The sequence below is a fragment of the Perognathus longimembris genome, chromosome 23 (genome assembly GCF_023159225.1).
Source record: "Perognathus longimembris pacificus isolate PPM17 chromosome 23, ASM2315922v1, whole genome shotgun sequence".
NCBI classification, from domain to species: domain Eukaryota; kingdom Metazoa; phylum Chordata; class Mammalia; order Rodentia; family Heteromyidae; genus Perognathus; species Perognathus longimembris.
Window position 1 is genome coordinate 32,537,114 of NC_063183.1, and position 17,726 is coordinate 32,554,839.

The following is a 17,726-nucleotide window of genomic DNA, read 5'->3' on the forward strand; positions in this document are numbered from 1 at the left end:
TAGATGCTTGTCTGCTTTGCTTTATTCAGTGGAAACTGGTTCAAATCGATCACCAATTGAAGGGGGGTGGCAGGGAAGAGAAGTACCTCACCCCCTAAAGGCCACACAGAGCCATTGTCATCTTGAAACAAGACCATAACCACCGCGTGTGTACTGTAAACTCCGCCAAGTACTTCATTAGCAGCCTCGCAAAGAATATGCTTGCTTAGCCTCCTTAACCAAAAAATAATTTATTTGTGGGGCCTGGGCGCTGTCCCTGAGCTTTTTTGAAAACTCAAGGCTAGTACTGGGCCACTGGCCAAGAAAACCCAATTTGTATGAGTGTATTCAACTCTCTAAAAACACACAAACAGAACACCTAGCCTCTAAAGCCTGCTTCTGATCGGCAGTTAAAGTATTACTGACAGATGAAAAGATCTGTGAAGAGACCCATAGCCTTGGAAAGGCATTTTATTTTACCATTATTCAGAAGTCAAGACAGTAGAGCCAACTCTCCTCAGCTTTGGTTTTGAAGAAATAAGACTGGGTATTTAGTGCACTATGTCAAGGGTAAATAATCCCAAAGAAGTTACAATCGGAAGGAATAAGACATCAGGTCGAGTACTAACCTGTCTGTTTACACCATTAGAAAAGTTGATACAGTAGCTGCAGTAACAACGCTACAGGAAGGTCTGAGAACAGGGGCACCTTCCTCAGGTGCAGTGCTAAAGCTCATCCCGTAGGTAAAGCGGTGCCTCAGTCTTTAGCATCTCCTACTCCGTCCGCATTGATGGCAAACATGGCTTCCGCTTCAGGAAGGCAGGGAGAGTCGTAGATTTTGCAGATTCTGGTTTCCCCTCTCCCTTTCCTCAGGTACAGTCTGACCCAAAGACAGACCAAGGCATCAAGTTATTCAACCGTTCCATTCCTGGCTGATGACAGCTAACTCTTTAGACATCCATCGTGTCCTACAAGGACATTGCCATCTCTCTTGGCATGCTTAAGTGTACTTCCAATCTGGAAGAATCCATAGTAGCCCAGAACCCCCTTAGTGGAATGTTCACATTCAAGACAAACTTCTTTAAAAGAGCAGGGATTTTTTTCTTTCTCTTGCCAGTCCTGGGGCTTGAACAACACTGTCCTTGAACTTCAACTGCCACGAGAAGCTGAGATCAATTGTGTCACCATGTCCATTCAATCTGTCTAGCCATTTAATTATTTGGGTCGACACAGAGGGTTGAGCTCTAATAAGGTTTTTTGCCCATGTGGCTTCCACTTCCAGCTTTTGGGGGATAAAATCTCAAAGATTTGTCTTCCTTGGCTGGCTTCAAACCAGATAGAGGACCCCAGCCTCCTGAGACCTAGGACTGATAGGTGCAAGCTCCTGGCACCCAGCTTCATTTAACCCCTATACCATGTAACTAGAGCACCAGAGGCTCGACAAGAGTTCCTGCTTTACCACATACACGCAGCGCCTTCAGCAGGACATAACCGCAACAGCTTTGGCCCGCTGATCAGCTCACCTGGTCGTTGATGCGTGGGCGATGATGTTTCCTCCGATGGGTTTCTTGGGATCTGCAGCAAACATGGCTGCTCCGTCCACCTGGGCTACCACCTGGTTGGTGATTACCACGGCTACACCAAACTGGCGAGGGGGAAGAAGGCTGTCAGTTTTATGGCCATACCATTTCACAAACCTTTAATACTGTCACCACCTAACCCACAAAGCCAATGACTGCTTCTCTTTCCTCCTCCCTCATCTAACCTCAAATGTCCACACAGCTTACCAAGACTTCTAGAACTTACAGCCACTGAAAGCAGGCCACCGTCATCCCTTCCCTGCAGCTTACCTCATCCGCAAGTCGCAGAAGCATCCTCAGAAACCTGGCCAGGTGCATCTGCCTGGCTGAGAGCTCGCCTCGGCCTGAGTAGTCTGTTCTATAGAGGGCGGTGGCACTGTCTACAATAAGCAACGCATACCTACAGACAACAAGAATTCTCTGAGACCAGTTTCTTGCTGTACTTATCAGATTCTGCTCTTTGCGCACTACACTACAATTTCATACATAGTCTTACTTGAATGTAGCAACTCAGGAGGCTGAGATCTGAAGATCACTGTTCAAAGCCAGCCTGGACAGAAAAGTCCAAGAGATAATTTCCATTACAAAAGAAAAAAAAAAGCCAGAAGGAGAGGTGTGGTTCAAGTGGTAGAGCGCTAGCCTTGAGCCACAACGATCAGGGACAGAATCCAGGCCCTGAGTTCAAACCTTAGGGCTGGGAATATGGCCTAGGGGTAAAGCGCTTGCCTCGTGTACATGAAGCCCTGGGTTCGATTCCTCAACACCACATATATAGAAAAAAGCCAGAAGTGGAGCTGTGGCTCAAGAGGTAGAGTGCTAGCCTTGAGCAAAAAGAAGCCAGGGACAGTGCTCAGGCCCTGAGTTCATGCCCCAGGACTGGCAACAAAAACAAAACAAATAGGGCTGGGGATATAGCCTAGTGGCAAGAGTGCCTGCCTCGGATACACGAGGCCCTAGGTTCGATTCCCCAGCACCACATATACAGAAAACGGCCAGAAGGGGCGCTGTGGCTCAAGTGGCAGAGTGCTAGCCTTGAGCGGGAAGAAGCCAGGGACAGTGCTCAGGCCCTGAGTCCAAGGCCCAGGACTGGCCAAAAAAAAAAACACAAAAAAAAACAAATAAACCCTAGGGCTGGCACCAAAAATAAATGATAAATTCATATAGGAGCTGGAGATGTGGCTCAAGTGGCACAGCACTAGCTCTAAGTGTAAAAGCTGAACAACAAGATTGGGAAGCTCTGAATTCAAGCCTAGTGCTAATGCGAACAACAGAAAGGAATTTGTACAGCCTTCTCATGTGACGCTCTCATTAGCAGACCTGACCACAAGGTCTGAGAGACAGAATAGTGATCCATCACTGCGCTAGGCCTCAAGCCCAGCTTGGGTATGCGCACGCGCACATCCTGGAGCTTCAACTCAGCCTCACGCACTTACTTGGCCTTTTCACTCATGGCTGGTGCTTTACCACTGATGTTATCTCTGCTTCCACTTGGGGCTCTGTGATAGCTAACTGGAGATAAGTCTAGATGGAGCCGAGCTACCAGTGGCTCACGCTTGTAATCCAAGCTACTTGGAAGGCTGAAATCTGAGGATCACGGTTTGCAGCCAGCCCTGGCAGGAAGGTACATGAGATGCCTATCTCCAATAAACTACTCAGAAAAACTCCAAGTGGCGCTGCAGCCCAGGTGGTAGAGTGCCGGGCTAGATTCACCTCCCCTGGTGCGGGGATGCTAAGCTTACTCCCTTATCAGTGCTCCCCTGGGTACCCGACCCGCGGGCAGCCAAGGTGGAGCAAAGGGACACGGGCTAGCCTAAGGTGCACGTGGCCGAACGAGATCCCCTTTTCCTCCCTCCTTATCCACCAAGGAAGCCAGGCGCAGACGGATCTCGGAGACGCTTCAGAGAGCAATCCAATTTAATCGGGAGGGGCTCACAGTAATATAGTAGTGATGATGAGGACTGAGCTGGAGCTGGCGATAGGCTGGCGAGCTTGTCCGTCCAAGAGCAGCTCCCAAGGACCTCCCTCATGGGCTGTCACTTCCCATAGTACCACCCTCTGGGCAAAGCCCCCGTGGAAAGGGAGCACACAAGCTCGCTGGCGCAAGGTGGGGGATGGTCTCAAAGCTGCCCCTTCTGGTTCTGGACCCAGAAGGAGATAGGTGTGGCTCACTTCCACACTGCCCCAGGGCTGGGGGAAGGGCGGCGTCTCGGGAGCTCTCTCATTGCTCTTCCCCGCTTAAGGCCAAGATGAATCCCCAACAGTAGAGTGCTAGCCTTGAGTCCAGAGGCTCAGGGACACGGCCCAGCCTCTGAGTTTTTAAGCCCCAGGACCGTCTCTCGCCTGATCCCCAACAAGTCTCAATAGAGGATTTGTTTACCAGGCCTGAACCCAAAAAGTGACCTTCAGATCTCAGCCTCCTAAACAGCTAGAATTTTAAGTTGACTTGACCCAAATCACAAAACAAGGCTATCAAGATAAAAACCAAAACTTTGGGGTTGTGGGGCTTGAACTCAGGGTCTAGGAGCACTTTTGTTTTGTTCTGGTGGTTAATTGGAGGTAACAGTCTCACAGACGTTCCTGCCTGGGCTGGTTATAGACTGTGATCCTGAGATAGCCTCCGGAACAGCTAGGATAACAGGTATAAACCACCACGCCCCCTCCTGCTTTATTTGGTATGTGTATGTGCGAATACTGAGCGCAAACTCATGATTGCATGCTTCCTCAGCTTGGCAGGCTGGTGTTCTACCACTTAAAACCATACCTCCAGCTCAAGTTTTTGGCTAAGTGGAAATAGGACTCTCGCCGCCGATGTCAGTTTCAAACACAAGTCCTTCAGGTCCTAGCCTCCTGTTTAACTGTATTATCAAGTTTCAGAGAAAGGCCAAGCACTGGAGGGAGGCTCACATCTGTAACCCTAGCTACTCAGGAGGCTCATCTCCACTAAACTACCAAAACAGCTGGGAATGGAGCTGTGGCTCAAAGTGGTAGAGCACTAGTCTTCAGCAAAAGAAACTCAGAGACACCACACAGGCCCTGAGTTAAAGCCTCACAAACCGCTTAAAAAAGATTCCGGGGTAGAACTCAATATATCTTGTGACTTCTAAGTACATACCTAGATTCTACCATCATGGCCGATGCTTGGTAAAGGAGCTGTGTCTGGTGGTCTGTGTTGAACGCTCGAGCATAGGCTACGTTATCCAGGACATCACTGCCAGAGAGACCGTACCTAGGAGAGGACAGAGAGCTGGTGTGGGGTGGGTACATAAAATCTTTTGTAGACTAGAATTCACTGTATGTACATATGCATGCATGTACAGTACATGGACATACAATTACATTTGTACTTTATTGAAAGGACTAGTCTTTCCTCCATAAACTATCTTAGCATCTTGGTCAAAAATCAGTGACGGGGCTGGGAATATGGCCTAGTGGTAAAGTGCTTGCCTCGTATACATGAAGCTCTGGGTTCGATTCCTCAGCACCACATATATAGAAAAAAAAAGCCAGAAATGGCGCTGTGGCTCAGGTGGCAGAGTGCTAGCCTTGAGCAAAAAGAAGTCAGGGACAGTGCTCAGGCCCTGAGTCCAAGGCCCAGGACAGGGAACAAAAACAAAAAAATAAAAATCAAATGACCAGCTGCGTGCTGGTGGCTAATTCCTATAATCCTACCTACTCAACAAACAGAATAAGGATCAGTTTGCAGCCACCCTGGGCAGAGAAGTCCCAGAGATTAATCAAAAGCCAGAAGTGAAGGTGTGGCTCAAGTAATAGAGTGTCAGCCTAAGCAAAAAAGAGCTAAGGGACTGCACCACGACCCTGAGTTCAAGCCCTAGTATGCCTGAAATCTCCACTATAATGTTTCCAGAAATTCTGAGATACTTAAATTGAATTTAATTCAACAACTATAAATGCTTCCCGTTGTAAAGAATAATCGGGGCCAGGGGCAGTTGTGAGGCAGAACCTTGAACTGGCAGGTCCTCTCGCGCTGACATATGTAATGTGTGTATGCAGGCCCACGTGGTCATCTGTATTGACATGGCTACATCAAGTGGGGAGGTCTGCATTACCAACACTGGGGCAAAGCAGTCTGAACTGCACTGTTAACTAGGATGCTAGTCACAGCTTTCCCAAGGACTCCAGCAAGGATCTCACAGACGTTCCACCCGTTACTGAAGGTGAGATACGGTCCCAATGCTGTCATTACACTGGCATTTATTTCACGTATTTGGCAACTTTGGCGTTAGATGTGTATATTTACAATTTTCTTACATGTTTGCTGGTACTGGGCTAATGCTAGGCCCGTGTTTTTGGTTTTAGGCCGACACTCGACCACTTGAGTTTTTTCCTGATTAATTGGAGATAGGAATCTTAAGGATTTATCTGCCAGGGCTGACTTCAAATCCATACTCTCAGTTCTCAAGTCTGCTGAGTAGCTGGGATTATAGGCCTAAGCTACATTTTTTAATGTATTTGCCTTTGAATGTAAAATGTTTCTCTAGAAGACAACAGAGTTAGATCCTGATTTGTATCCAGTCTGATTAACAACTCAAGAGATTGTTGACTGAAGGAGGTCTCTCTGGCTAGACCAGGCACTGGGGTCTCTTGCCTATCATCCTCAGGAGTCGGAGAATCTGAGAATTTAAGGTTCTTTAAAACCAGCTTGGGGAAGTGGAGCTGAGGTAGAGCGCTAGCCTTGAGTGAAAAAAAAAAGCTCAGGACAAGTCCCAGGCACTGAATTCAAGCCCCACGACAGACCACCACCAACAAAAAGCAGCTTAGTCAGACAAATCCTTAGTACTCTAGTTAATGAGCACTCTGCTGGAAGTAGAGGTGTGGCTCAAGTGATAGAAGGCAAGCTGTGAGCTAAAAAGTGCAACAAGAGCAAGAGGCCCCAACACTGGCATAGACACAGAAGTCTTCGCTAAAGAAAGGTTATTTTGGGGCTGGGAAGGTGGCTTAGTGGTAGAGTGCGCTCCTCGCATGCATGAAGCCCTGGGTTTGATTCCTCAGCACCACACACACAGAAAAAAAAAAGCCGGAAGTGGGTGCTGTGGCTCAAGTGGTAGAGTGCTAGCCTTGAGCAAAAAGAAGCCAAGGAACAGCACCCAGGCCCTAAGTCTAAGCACCAGGACTGGAAGAAAAAAAATAAAGAAGGGTCATTCTTTTGAATCATTCAATAACTTTCTTTTTTTTTTTTTGGCCAGTCCTGGGGCTTAGACTCAGGGTCTGAGTGCTGTCCCTGGCTTCTTTTTGCTCAAGGCTAGCACTCTGCCACTTGTGGCTTTTTCTATATATGTGGTGCTGAGGAATGGAACCCAGAGCTTCATGCATGGTAGGTGAGCATTCTACTACTAGGCCATATCCCCAGCCCCCTCAATAACTTTCTGATGTGGAATAATGGATGAGATTTTTACAGCCAAACTGATCTTGGGAGTTACAGTGAAGCGATGATATTTCCCATCTAATTTAGTAACCTACCTCTCAGCCACTGCTAGCAGCCGTTCTGGCCTAAAGGTACCTTCTGTGTCAATATACATGGCCTTTCCTTCACCTCCACCCTGGTCAATGGGAAGCTAGAGAAAAAGGAACCACAGAAATGGTCATTTCTGACATAGTTGACCCAAGTCCTCATAATGAACCTGTAATCCCTTCCATTTCCAATAAAAAGAGAAAAAGTACACCTTGAAGTAACATGCAGAGGTAGGAAAGAGGCATTCCATTGGAAATACAGCACAGTAGCAGACATGAAACATAACACGTACTATAGTACCTACACCTAGCCTGGCCAAAGATGGACCACTTAGCAATCCCATCCAAAAGATCAAGATAAAATTCAGCAGAAAACTGATCAAGAGTACAGATATTTGGCCAGTACCCCATAGCTCACACTAATCCTAGCTACTCAGGATGCTGAGATCTGAGGACTGCATCCAAAGCCAGCTCGATTAACTCACAGAAAACCGGAAGGGGTGCTGTAGCTCAAGTGGCAGAGCGCTAGCCCTGAGCTGAAGAGCTCAGGGACAGGGCCCAGGCCCAGAGTTCAAGCCCCATGACCGACACCCCCCCCCCCCAAAAAAAGTACAAAAATTTGGAAGACCATTTACTTTAGGTTTAATCAATAAGATGTGCTAATCCAATGCATAATTACTCATTCCTGAGGGCTCTTAAAGAGATTTGTCAATGCCCCAGAAACACTCTGCAGCAAGTTTAAAGTTTGAGGAAAAACAAAAAGTTATCTCTTCCCAATAGTATATTAGATTTAAAAATGAAGAAAAGAAAAACATTGCTTTTCTCAGTTCTGTGGCTTGAACTCAGGGCCTGGGCACTAGCCCTGAGCTTGTGTGCTCAAGGTTGACACACTATCACTTGAGCCACAGCTCCACTTCCAACATTTTGTACTTCATTGAAGAGTATCTTCCTGCACAGGCTAGCTCCATCACAGTCCTGAGATCTCAGCCTACTGAGTAGTGAGGAGAACAGGGGTGAGCTACTGGCGCCAGGCTCACATTATTTCTTAAAAGGAAAATTTAATGACTTTGAGCCACTTGAAAGGCTACACATTCCATATGCACCTCTTAATTCATTTTTAAAATGTAAGTGAATGATTCTAAAGGACTTCACTGCTCTACAAATCTACTTTGGAGCCATAATTCACTTTTTTTTTTTTTTGGCCAGTCCTAGGCCTTGGACTCAGGGCCTGAACACTGTCCCTGGCTTCTTCCCGCTCAAGGCTAGCACTCTGCCACCTGAGCCACAGCGCCACTTCTGGCCGTTTTCTGTATATGTGGTGCTGGGGAATCGAACCTAGGGCCTTGTGTATCCGAGGCAGGCGCTCTTGCCACTAGGCTATATCCCCAGCCCCCCATAATTCACTTTTATATGCTGAGGAAAATCTCCAGACCATTTTACATTAGGGGCTTAGTATCCCAAATTGTTTTTCATCAATGAGTAAAAATCTCCTCTCCCCAAACTGACAGGAAGATCTGCATGCCTGGGTTAAAAACTCAAGTCATACACAAGTAGAGGCAGGCATTGTTGCCATGCTGGCAACTCCCAACACTCAGGAGGCAGAGGCAGGAAGATCGCAAGGTCGAGGCCACAATGGACTCAGAGCACAAGACCTGCCCCGCGCCCCACTCCCCCTTTTTCAGTGTGAGTACTGCAGCTTGAACTCCGCCTTGAAACTTTCCGATCACAGTGGGCACTGTACTACTAGAGGCACATTTTTAGCTTAAACATTCTCTGGTTAACTGGAGACAAGAGCCTTGATTCATCTGCCCAAGCTGGCTGTAAGCCACAATGTAAGATCTTAGCATTCTGAACAGCTAGGATGACAGGCGTAAGCCACAAGCACTATCTTAAGAGCCTGTCTTAAAAAACAAAACATTAAACCCACATATGTGGAAGTGGAATAGAAATGCAAAACTCTTGTTGACAATTCCCCATCTCTGAGTTAATCTTCATACTTTATATTGTGCATTTCTACTAAAAAAGTATGTACATACACGCATATATATGGTACTTCTATAAACAGTTGAACTCACTTGAAGTGATTTAAGATGAAAACAAGACACATAAAGCTCTCTCTCACTTGACCCAAAGCCCCACTTCCCAGATGGCTTCCCAGTGTGATCCTTAGATCTCAGCCTCCAGAGTACCTAAGACTAGGTGTGGTGCACCAATGCCCAGCTCAATACATAAATTTTTATCCAGGAATAGTAGTATAGCTCTGTATTCCTAGCACTTGCCAGGCAGAGGCAGGGAGAGTTTACTGCAGTGTGGGCTACATAATGAGACACCATCTCAAAAACAAAACAAAACACCCTAAGTCATTAAACATATGTGACCATTTTAAATAGAAATGTTTCTTCCTATGTGTTGACAGGGATTCCTGGAGAATAAATATTTAGGATATAGTACATTATCCTCATGTCCATGACAATTTAACACATCACAGTGCTGCTATTAAGTTATACAAATAGAATCCTAACCTGAGAATGTATTAATTACATAATCCTCTAAGAGTGAAATGAAGCAAAACCTCAAGTGAAGCTTCTGTATACAATAACATTCTCAGGTGTTGAAAACAACATCACTGTGATTTTAAGAATGCTAGTTCAGGGCTGGGGATATGGCCTAGTGGCAAGAGTGCCTGCCTCATATACATGAGGCCCTGGGTTCAATTCCCCAGCACCACATATACAGAAAACGGCCAGAAGTGGCACTGTGGCTCAAGTGGCAGAGTGCTAGTCTTGAGCAAAAAGAAGCCGGGGACAGTGCTAAGGCCCTGAGTCCAAGTGCCAGGACTGGCCAAAAAACAACAAAAAAAAAAGAATGCTAGTTCATTCATAGTAGAAAGGATTACATTCCACCCATCTTAAGAGCTGGAACTGGAGACACAGAGAGGGTGTTAACATGATTTAAATCATCTGTTCTCATTGTCCAGATGTTCTCATTTTGAAGGAAACCTCACTCACTTTGACAGAGACCTCTAATAAGCTATAACATTATAAGTTATAACTCTAATAAGTTATATAACATTGGAAATACAGTTAGGATAAAAAATAAGTAGCTGATGCTTATTCAAAGTACCAGAATTATTTTAAAACGGAAAGTTTTAAACCAGCTGCTTCCTGGGCACAGTGGCGCAGGTGTGCCTTCCATCTCACCGGCGGGAAGACTGGGAACTAGAAGCCAGTGTGGGGAACTTTTTAACTACACAAAAACACCAAGCAGGGAGCCATTTACGGGCTTCGTCTCCTGTATATTTTCTCGTCTCTAATTCCCAGAGACTTCATTCTTTTCTGTATCAGTCTGTCACAGCTAAAGGGCTCAGCTCCTGAAGCAGGAACATCATCTTGGGCCAAGAGCGTGTAGTCCAACCTGGGCAATGTAGATCCTATGTGAAACCATAAAGCCCACTGCTAGCTGATGGAGAATGCTTGATGGAACACACGGTGAAACCCTGGGTTCAATCTCTACCACCGCAGATGCATACATAAATAAATCACTTCTAGGCATTTCTAAATCACTTGGGGTTTTGAAAATATTTTTGGAAGAGGTTTTCACCCCACCTTCTCATATCTAACTAGAAATTTAGCTGGGCACTGGTGGATTACACCCGGAGTCCTAAGCCACTCAGCAGGCTGAAGCAGGAAGATCTCAAGCTGGAAGCCAGCCTGGGTTACATAATGAGACTTTCTCAAGAGCAAAAAACTGAAAACAAGGCAATTATTTTGAGTATTTACTCAGCGCCAAGTACTGACTTATTCTCTAGCAATACAGCAGCGAACAGGCTCTAAGTCTACAAAGGTTACATGCCCATGGGCTCTGACTTGATTTCTGCATGTTACTTATATATACACTTTATCAGGCAGCTACGCAGCTGCGTAACCAGGGTGTCTGTTTCCCAGTCCATGAACAGCAGCACAAGTAAAAGATGAAGAACGGGACAGGCCCAGAGGAGATGCCAGGAGAGGAATGACACAACACGAGTATGAGAGGGGACACTGCAATCTGAGATAAGAAGGGTACAAATACAGCTGATTTATGGATTTGACGTGGAGAGTAAGGGATGAAAAGGAATATGAAAATCTCAAGACAGAGGACAGATTTAAGAAGTCTGTCTCCGCTAGAAAATCTACCTAAAGGGAGAAATGTAATGTGGCAGCACTGAAGGTTACTTTAGAGTCCACCATTCAATTGATGGGAATAAACTCAGGCTGGGAATGCAGCCCATTGGTAGAGTATTTCCCTAGCATGCGTGAGGCCCTGGTTTAGTCCTCAGCAGTGAAAATGTGGGATCCATCAGTTAAGCATGATGAGGGCCTTATCTCCTTAGTACAGGCACTAAGGAGACAAAGTTCATCTAAGGCTGGCATCTCTTCAAGTGAGTATCTGGTCTGAGGAATTTAAACCAATGAGGAAAGGCAGGTAGTGAGAGAAGGCCTGGGAATGTAAGTATTATGACTCTACCTTGTAACTTGCTACAGGAGTCTTTGGAGGGAGAAAGTGCCTTTAATGCTACCTAACAGGTGCTGTGAACAGCAGGGCTGAGTGTACCCCTGGCCAGAGCCCCCGGCTCACCTGACAAGTGACAGCCAAGGTGTGACAGATCTGGGTCTTCCCGGTTCGGAACTCTCCAAACATCTCTGTAATAGATCCAGTCTCAATTCCACCTAAAAACAAAGTAAGCACTTTTTAGTATATTATATTTAGAAACTATACCCCAGCTTACACACCATTCAGACCGTCTTTCTATAGTACCATGTTTTAGTGCTGCTACCACAAACTTGACCAGGGAGGGCTGTGGATGTCGCTCAGGTGTAGAGCTACTGCCTGGCCAAAAACAAATGTGAAGCTGGGTGTGGATGTTCTCACCTATAACTCAGGGACCCGGGAAGCCAAGGAAGGACAGAGAAGCCAAGGCCAACTGGGGCTACTTAGTGAGATCCTGTCTTAAAAAATTTGTTGGGCTGGGGATATAGCCTAGTGGCAAGAGTGCCTGCCTCGGATACACGAGGCCCTAGGTTCGATTCCCTACCACCACATATACAGAAAATGGCTAGAAGCGGCGCTGTGGCTCAAGTGGCAAAGTGCTAGCCTTGAGCGGGAAGAAGCCAGGGACAGTGCTCAGGCCCTGAGTCCAAGGCTCGGGACTGGCCAAAAAATAAATAAATAAAATAAAATTTGTGCACCAGTGGTTTATACCTGTAATCCTAACTACTCAAGGGGCTGGATCGGAGGACTGCTGTTCAAAACCAGCCTGAGCAGGAAAGTCTGTGAGACTCTTATCTCCAATTAAGCACCAAAAACCCAAAAAGTGGAGCAGTGGCTCAAGTGATGAGTTCTAGCCTTGAGCAAAAAGAGCTTAGGGACTGCACACTAGACACACACACACACACACACACACACACACACACACACACACACACTTGTCGGTCATGGGGAACTTTGGGCCTGAGTGCTATCCCTGAGCTGTTCAGCTCGATGCTAGTGGCTCTACCACTTGAACCACAGTGCCACTTCTGATTTTCTGGTGGTTAATCGGAGATAAAGAGTTTCGCGGACTTTCCTGCAGAGGCTGGCTCTGAACTATGATCTTCAGATCTCAGTCTCCTGAGTAGCTAAGATTATAGGCGTGAGCCACTGGTGCCTGACTCACACACTTTTTTAACCAGACATGATATTGTCAGCATCGAGTCCCTGCAGTAGTCTTCATCAAAGCTCACACTGCCCTTCTAACCACGTGGAACTCCAACACAAACATTGTCCTGTGCCTGCACACTCTGCTAACTGGAGTGCATAACACGGGACAAGAGACTACTATACCCTGGAGGAGTTTGTCAAGCTCTTTGGAGCCAGTAGTAATCTGGATGATCTCTGACCGCCTTTGGTGGAATTCAGTTGCGGTGGTAAAACCCATCGGGACTAATTTAGCTGCCTCCGCCTGGGGAAAAAAAGAAAAAGGCAAAATAATACAGTAATGAAAAAGTCAACTGAACAAGTCTCAGAAGAAGAAATAGAAATGACTAATAGATTTATGAAATAGTCAACATCCTCAGCCATAAAGGAAATGTAAATCAAACCACACTTAAGATTCTACCCCGCCTTTGTCAGAACAGCAGCCATGAAAGAACAAACAATAATAAATGCTGGCAAGTATGCGGGGAAAAGATCCTCTTTCACTGGTGGTGTTGCTCTAGTAATCTAGTAGAACCCATATGGGAATCAGTACGGACGGAGACATGAGAAAGGTATGATTCAGAGCCAAGCATGGTGTCCTACACCAACAGTCCCAACATTCAAGCTGAGACAGGAGGATCTCAAATTAAGACGTCAGCCTGAGCTACAAAGCAAATTCAAGGCCAGCCTGAACTATATACTGAAACCTATGGGGATAAACCTATATCCCAAGACCTACGGGGATAAAACTCAGGCAGGGGTCTGGGAAGGTGGCTTAGTGGAAGAGCACTTGCCTAGCATGCATGAAGCTCTGGATTCGATCTCTCTGTACCACATACACAGGAAAAGCCAGAAGCAGCGCTGTGGCTCAAGTGGCAGAGTGCTAGCCTTGAGCAAGAAGAAGCCAGGGACAGTGCTCAGGCCCTGAGTCCAAGGCCCAGGACTGGCAAAAAAAGAAAAAAAAAAACAAAACCCTATCTCAGGAGGTAAAACTCTTGCCGAGTACACATAAACCTGGGTTTGATCACCTCTAACACACCACCCACCTACCCACCCACACCCACACCCACAGATTTACTAAAAATCCACCACTCAAAAATAAAACCAAGGGGGCTGGGGATATGGCCTAGTGGCAAGAGTGCCTGCCTCGGATACACGAGGCCCTAGGTTCGATTCCCCAGCACCACATATACAGAAAACGGCCAGAAGCGGCGCTGTGGCTCAAGTGGCAGAGTGCTAGCCTTGAGCGGGAAGAAGCCAGGGACAGTGCTCAGGCCCTGAGTCCAAGGCCCAGGACTGGCCAAAAAAAAAAAAAAAAAACAAGGAAAAGGCCTAGAATAAATCTATCAGTGGATCACTGTAGCTCAACAGCTATGTAAACATGATCATATAAGACAGGGATAAGCATACACAACTCCAAGAGGACACAGGAGGATTCTATGGTTGACGTTATCTTTAAAGTTCTAGATGAATTTCCTGTGGCATACCCTACGTGGTTACTGTATTTGATTTTGGTACATTAGGTATTGTACATATGCCTACCTGATCTAGGGAAGGGAAAGAAAAACGAGGGTGTAAGATAGCACAAGAAATGTATTCACTGCCTTCTTATGTAACTGTACCCCCTTTGCACACCTTGTCAATAAAATTTAAAAACTGAACACAGGTGACCAAAATATGATACAAATAACTTATTTTCCTAAGAAACCTTTAGTTTAGAAATGTTGTAGTTTAGGTAAGAAAGTCAGTTTTAATATAATAGGATCATAAAATTATCCATTTGGCATTTCAAGAGCTGAGATGATTTTCAGGATAAACATTTTGCATTAACTTCTCATATAGAACGCCCCTATATTGATGAGTTTCATTTCTGGATCTAATGCTATAGTGGCAAATACTCCCCCACATACAGCACTCTGTAAGCCTAACACGAAGGTACAGGCTTCATGTTTTATTTATTTGGCCAGTCCTGGGGCCTGGACTCAGGGCCTGAGCACTATCCCTGGCTTCTCTTTGCTCAAGGCTAGCACTCTGCCACCTGAGCCACAGCGCCACTTCTGGCCGAAGGCTTTTTATTTATTTTTGCCCAGGCTTCATGTTTCAAAACGTAGTCACTGCCGACCTCCTCGGTGCTCTGCGCTGTGCAGACACAGGGCAAGTGAAGAGGGGTGGCGACGGCCCGCACGGCCTCAACCTCCCATGATCCCCCACGATCAGGTGACTCCCCCAATTCTGTTGACAGAGGCCTCTGTCAATGGAAACAAGATGACGGGTTTGAGAATACTGTCTTGAACCTAGAGACATAGGAGAACAGCTTGGAAATGGAGATGGAGTGTACTTCAGAAACTCACTTCAGAAAATCTCATCCCCAAATCCTTAGCCATCAGCCAGGATTGCTTTCAGGAAGCTGATTGTAGAAACAGCAGATAATGCATTGTGGAATGTTGCTCGATGTCTACACAATGTCTAAGAAGCAGGTTCCTTGCGTTCCTGGACAACATTGGCGCGGACCATGTACTCCCCTTTTCTGGCCTCAGTGTTGGGGTGAGTGCAGGCTTCACGGAGATGGCCTTTCTCTTCCCAGACATTCACCAGAAAACCCGATGGGTTCCACTTCTGTGGGAGTTTTGTGGTTTAGAGTGAACACAGTTTTACTGGGCCAAGAAACAAGTCTGGATTCCTTTTCACAATTAAGCAAAGCCTGTGGGTGATGAGGCAGAGGAAAGGAAAAGTAAGGAGGAAAAGATGTAGTAAGAGAGGAATTAGGTCGCTGTGACCCAATTGGGTCTGGTGTCATGAAGGCTCCCTGGAGTTGGAGTCTCTTCACCAATCTGACAGTGTTTGGAAATAGTGAACCAAAAGACCTTAAAGGTACAGTGGCCTCACATGGTTTCAAGTTACCCCTAAAACACTGACAAATGGTGATTGGTATACGCTTTCTCCCCATCCCTCTTTTCTTGTGCCAGTACTGTGGCTAAAACTCAAGGTCTGGCACTCTTGCCTAATTGGGTTTTTTTTGGCCAGTCCTGGAGCTTGGGATGCAGGGCCTGAGCACCATCCCTGAGCTTTTTTTACTCAAGGCTAGCACTCTAGCCACAGAGCCACAGCGCCCCTTCTGGCCTTTTATGTGGTGCTGCGGAATCAAATCCAGGGCTTCGTGCATGCTAGGCAAGTGCTCTACCACTAAGCCACATTCCCAGCCCCTCTTGCCTACCCTTTAAGCTAAGGATCAGTTTGAAGCCAGGCTGGGCAGAAAAATCTCCAAAGTCTTTTTTTTCCAATTAACCAGGAAAAAAACACAGGAATGGAGATGTAGTTCAAGTGGTACAGCACCAGCCTTAAGTGAAAAAGCCTAGAAGTATGCAAGGTTCTGAATATAAGCTCCTTCACAAATTATCTATGTATGCTTTCTTGGTCAGTCATGGGGCTTGAACTCTGGGCCTGGGCGCTGTCCCTGAGCTCTTCAGCTCAAGGCTACCACTCTACCACTTGATCCACAGCGCCACTTCCAGTGTTCTGGTGGTTAATTGGAGATAAGAGTCTTTCCTGCCTGGGCTGGCTTTAAATCCTGATCCTCAGATCTCGGCCTCCTGAGCAGCTAGCTACGATTACAGGTGTTAGCCACCAGCGCCCAGCTAAATAATTTTTTTTTTTTCCCCGAAATGCAAAAGCAAGGCTTTATTCAGGCGAGCTGCAACTCGGGTCTCGTCCTACCCACCGACACAGCGGAGGTTAGGAGGAAGGCCACAAGCAGAGCTTTACATGGGTATTTAAAGGAAAAAAAATCCCAAAGTTGGGCTGGGGATATGGCCTAGTGGCAAGAGTGCTTGCCTCATATACATGAGGCCCTAGGTTCGATTCCCCAGCACCACATATACAGAAAATGGTCAGAAGTGGCGCTGTGGCTCAAGTGGCAGAGTGCTAGCCTTAAGCAAAAAGAAGCCAGGGATAGTGCTCAGGCCCTGAGTCCAAGCCCCAGGACTGGCCAAAAAAAAAAAAAATCACAAAGTTACATAAACCAGGTGCAGGCAGGGTTGGGGTGTGAGGACAAATCTAATTGACTCGAGGCTAGGGGTTCTCTAAAATTGGTCTGACAACATTCCAGGGTGGTCAAAGTATCTGGAACCTTCCCAAACCGGTTGGGGCATCCGGGAAATGGGTTTTTATGGCCAGTTGGTTTCGGGAAATGGGTTTTTATGGCCAGTTGGTTTATTCTTGGCTTAACACAAGATGGTTGCAGTTTCAAGATGGAGTCGTCCTAGTCTTTCATTTTCTGTCTAGTATATGTCCTCTAGTGTTGTCTTAGATGAATTGATTGACTGAAGACTTTCCACACAGATGAAACTACTGAGTTCTCCCTCCGGAGGATTGTTCTTCCTTTCTAAGGTTACAGGGTGTACCAAAACCTTCCAAACACAGGTTGCATTTGTGTGAATGCTCTCATTTCTCGTCCTGGCAATGTTTAAATGAGATACTGAATGATTTCACTCACTGATGACACGCATCATTTTTTTCTCTAGTGTCTTCTTTCATATGGTGAAAAGGGCTGGAGGCCAAACAGAAAACTTTCCCAGAGAAGTGACACTCATAAGGCTTCTCTCCAGTGTGTATTCTTTCATGTGCAGTGCGTTGAGATGGCGTAGTGAAGGCTTTCCCACAAGTGCAACATTCATAGGGTTTCTCTCCTGTGTGTATTCTCTCATCTGAGGCACGTTTAGATGGCACAGTGAAGGCTTCCCCAAAGAAATGACACTCATAGGGCTTCTCTCCAGTGTGGGTTCTCTCATGTCTTGAACGGTGAGATGGCTGAGTGAAGGCTTTCCCACAGGTGCGACATTCATAAGGCTTCTCTCCAGTGTGGGTTCTCTCATGTGCGGAACGCTGAGATGGCTGAGTGAAGGCTTTCCCACAGGTGCGACATTCATAGGGCTTCTCTCCAGTGTGTGTTCTCTCGTGTTTTGCACGATCAGATGGCAGACTGAA

General features: G+C 46.3%; 1 protein-coding gene across 2 annotated transcripts in view; it reads right to left on the minus strand.

Moving 5' to 3' along the window:
• Positions 1–293: 293 nt before the first annotated feature.
• Rad51 (RAD51 recombinase) overlaps positions 294–17,726 on the minus strand; it is a 28,023-nt gene continuing 10,590 nt past the window's right edge. For both annotated transcript variants that reach the window (XM_048332535.1, XM_048332534.1), the window contains exons 4-10: positions 12,891–13,008; positions 11,646–11,737; positions 7,038–7,132; positions 4,672–4,785; positions 1,830–1,959; positions 1,503–1,624; positions 294–859 (exon numbers count right to left, since the gene is read on the minus strand). In XM_048332535.1, the coding sequence (XP_048188492.1) occupies positions 736–859; positions 1,503–1,624; positions 1,830–1,959; positions 4,672–4,785; positions 7,038–7,132; positions 11,646–11,737; positions 12,891–13,008 (795 nt within the window). In that variant the 3' untranslated portion in view covers positions 294–735. The remainder of the gene's footprint in view (positions 860–1,502; positions 1,625–1,829; positions 1,960–4,671; positions 4,786–7,037; positions 7,133–11,645; positions 11,738–12,890; positions 13,009–17,726) is intronic.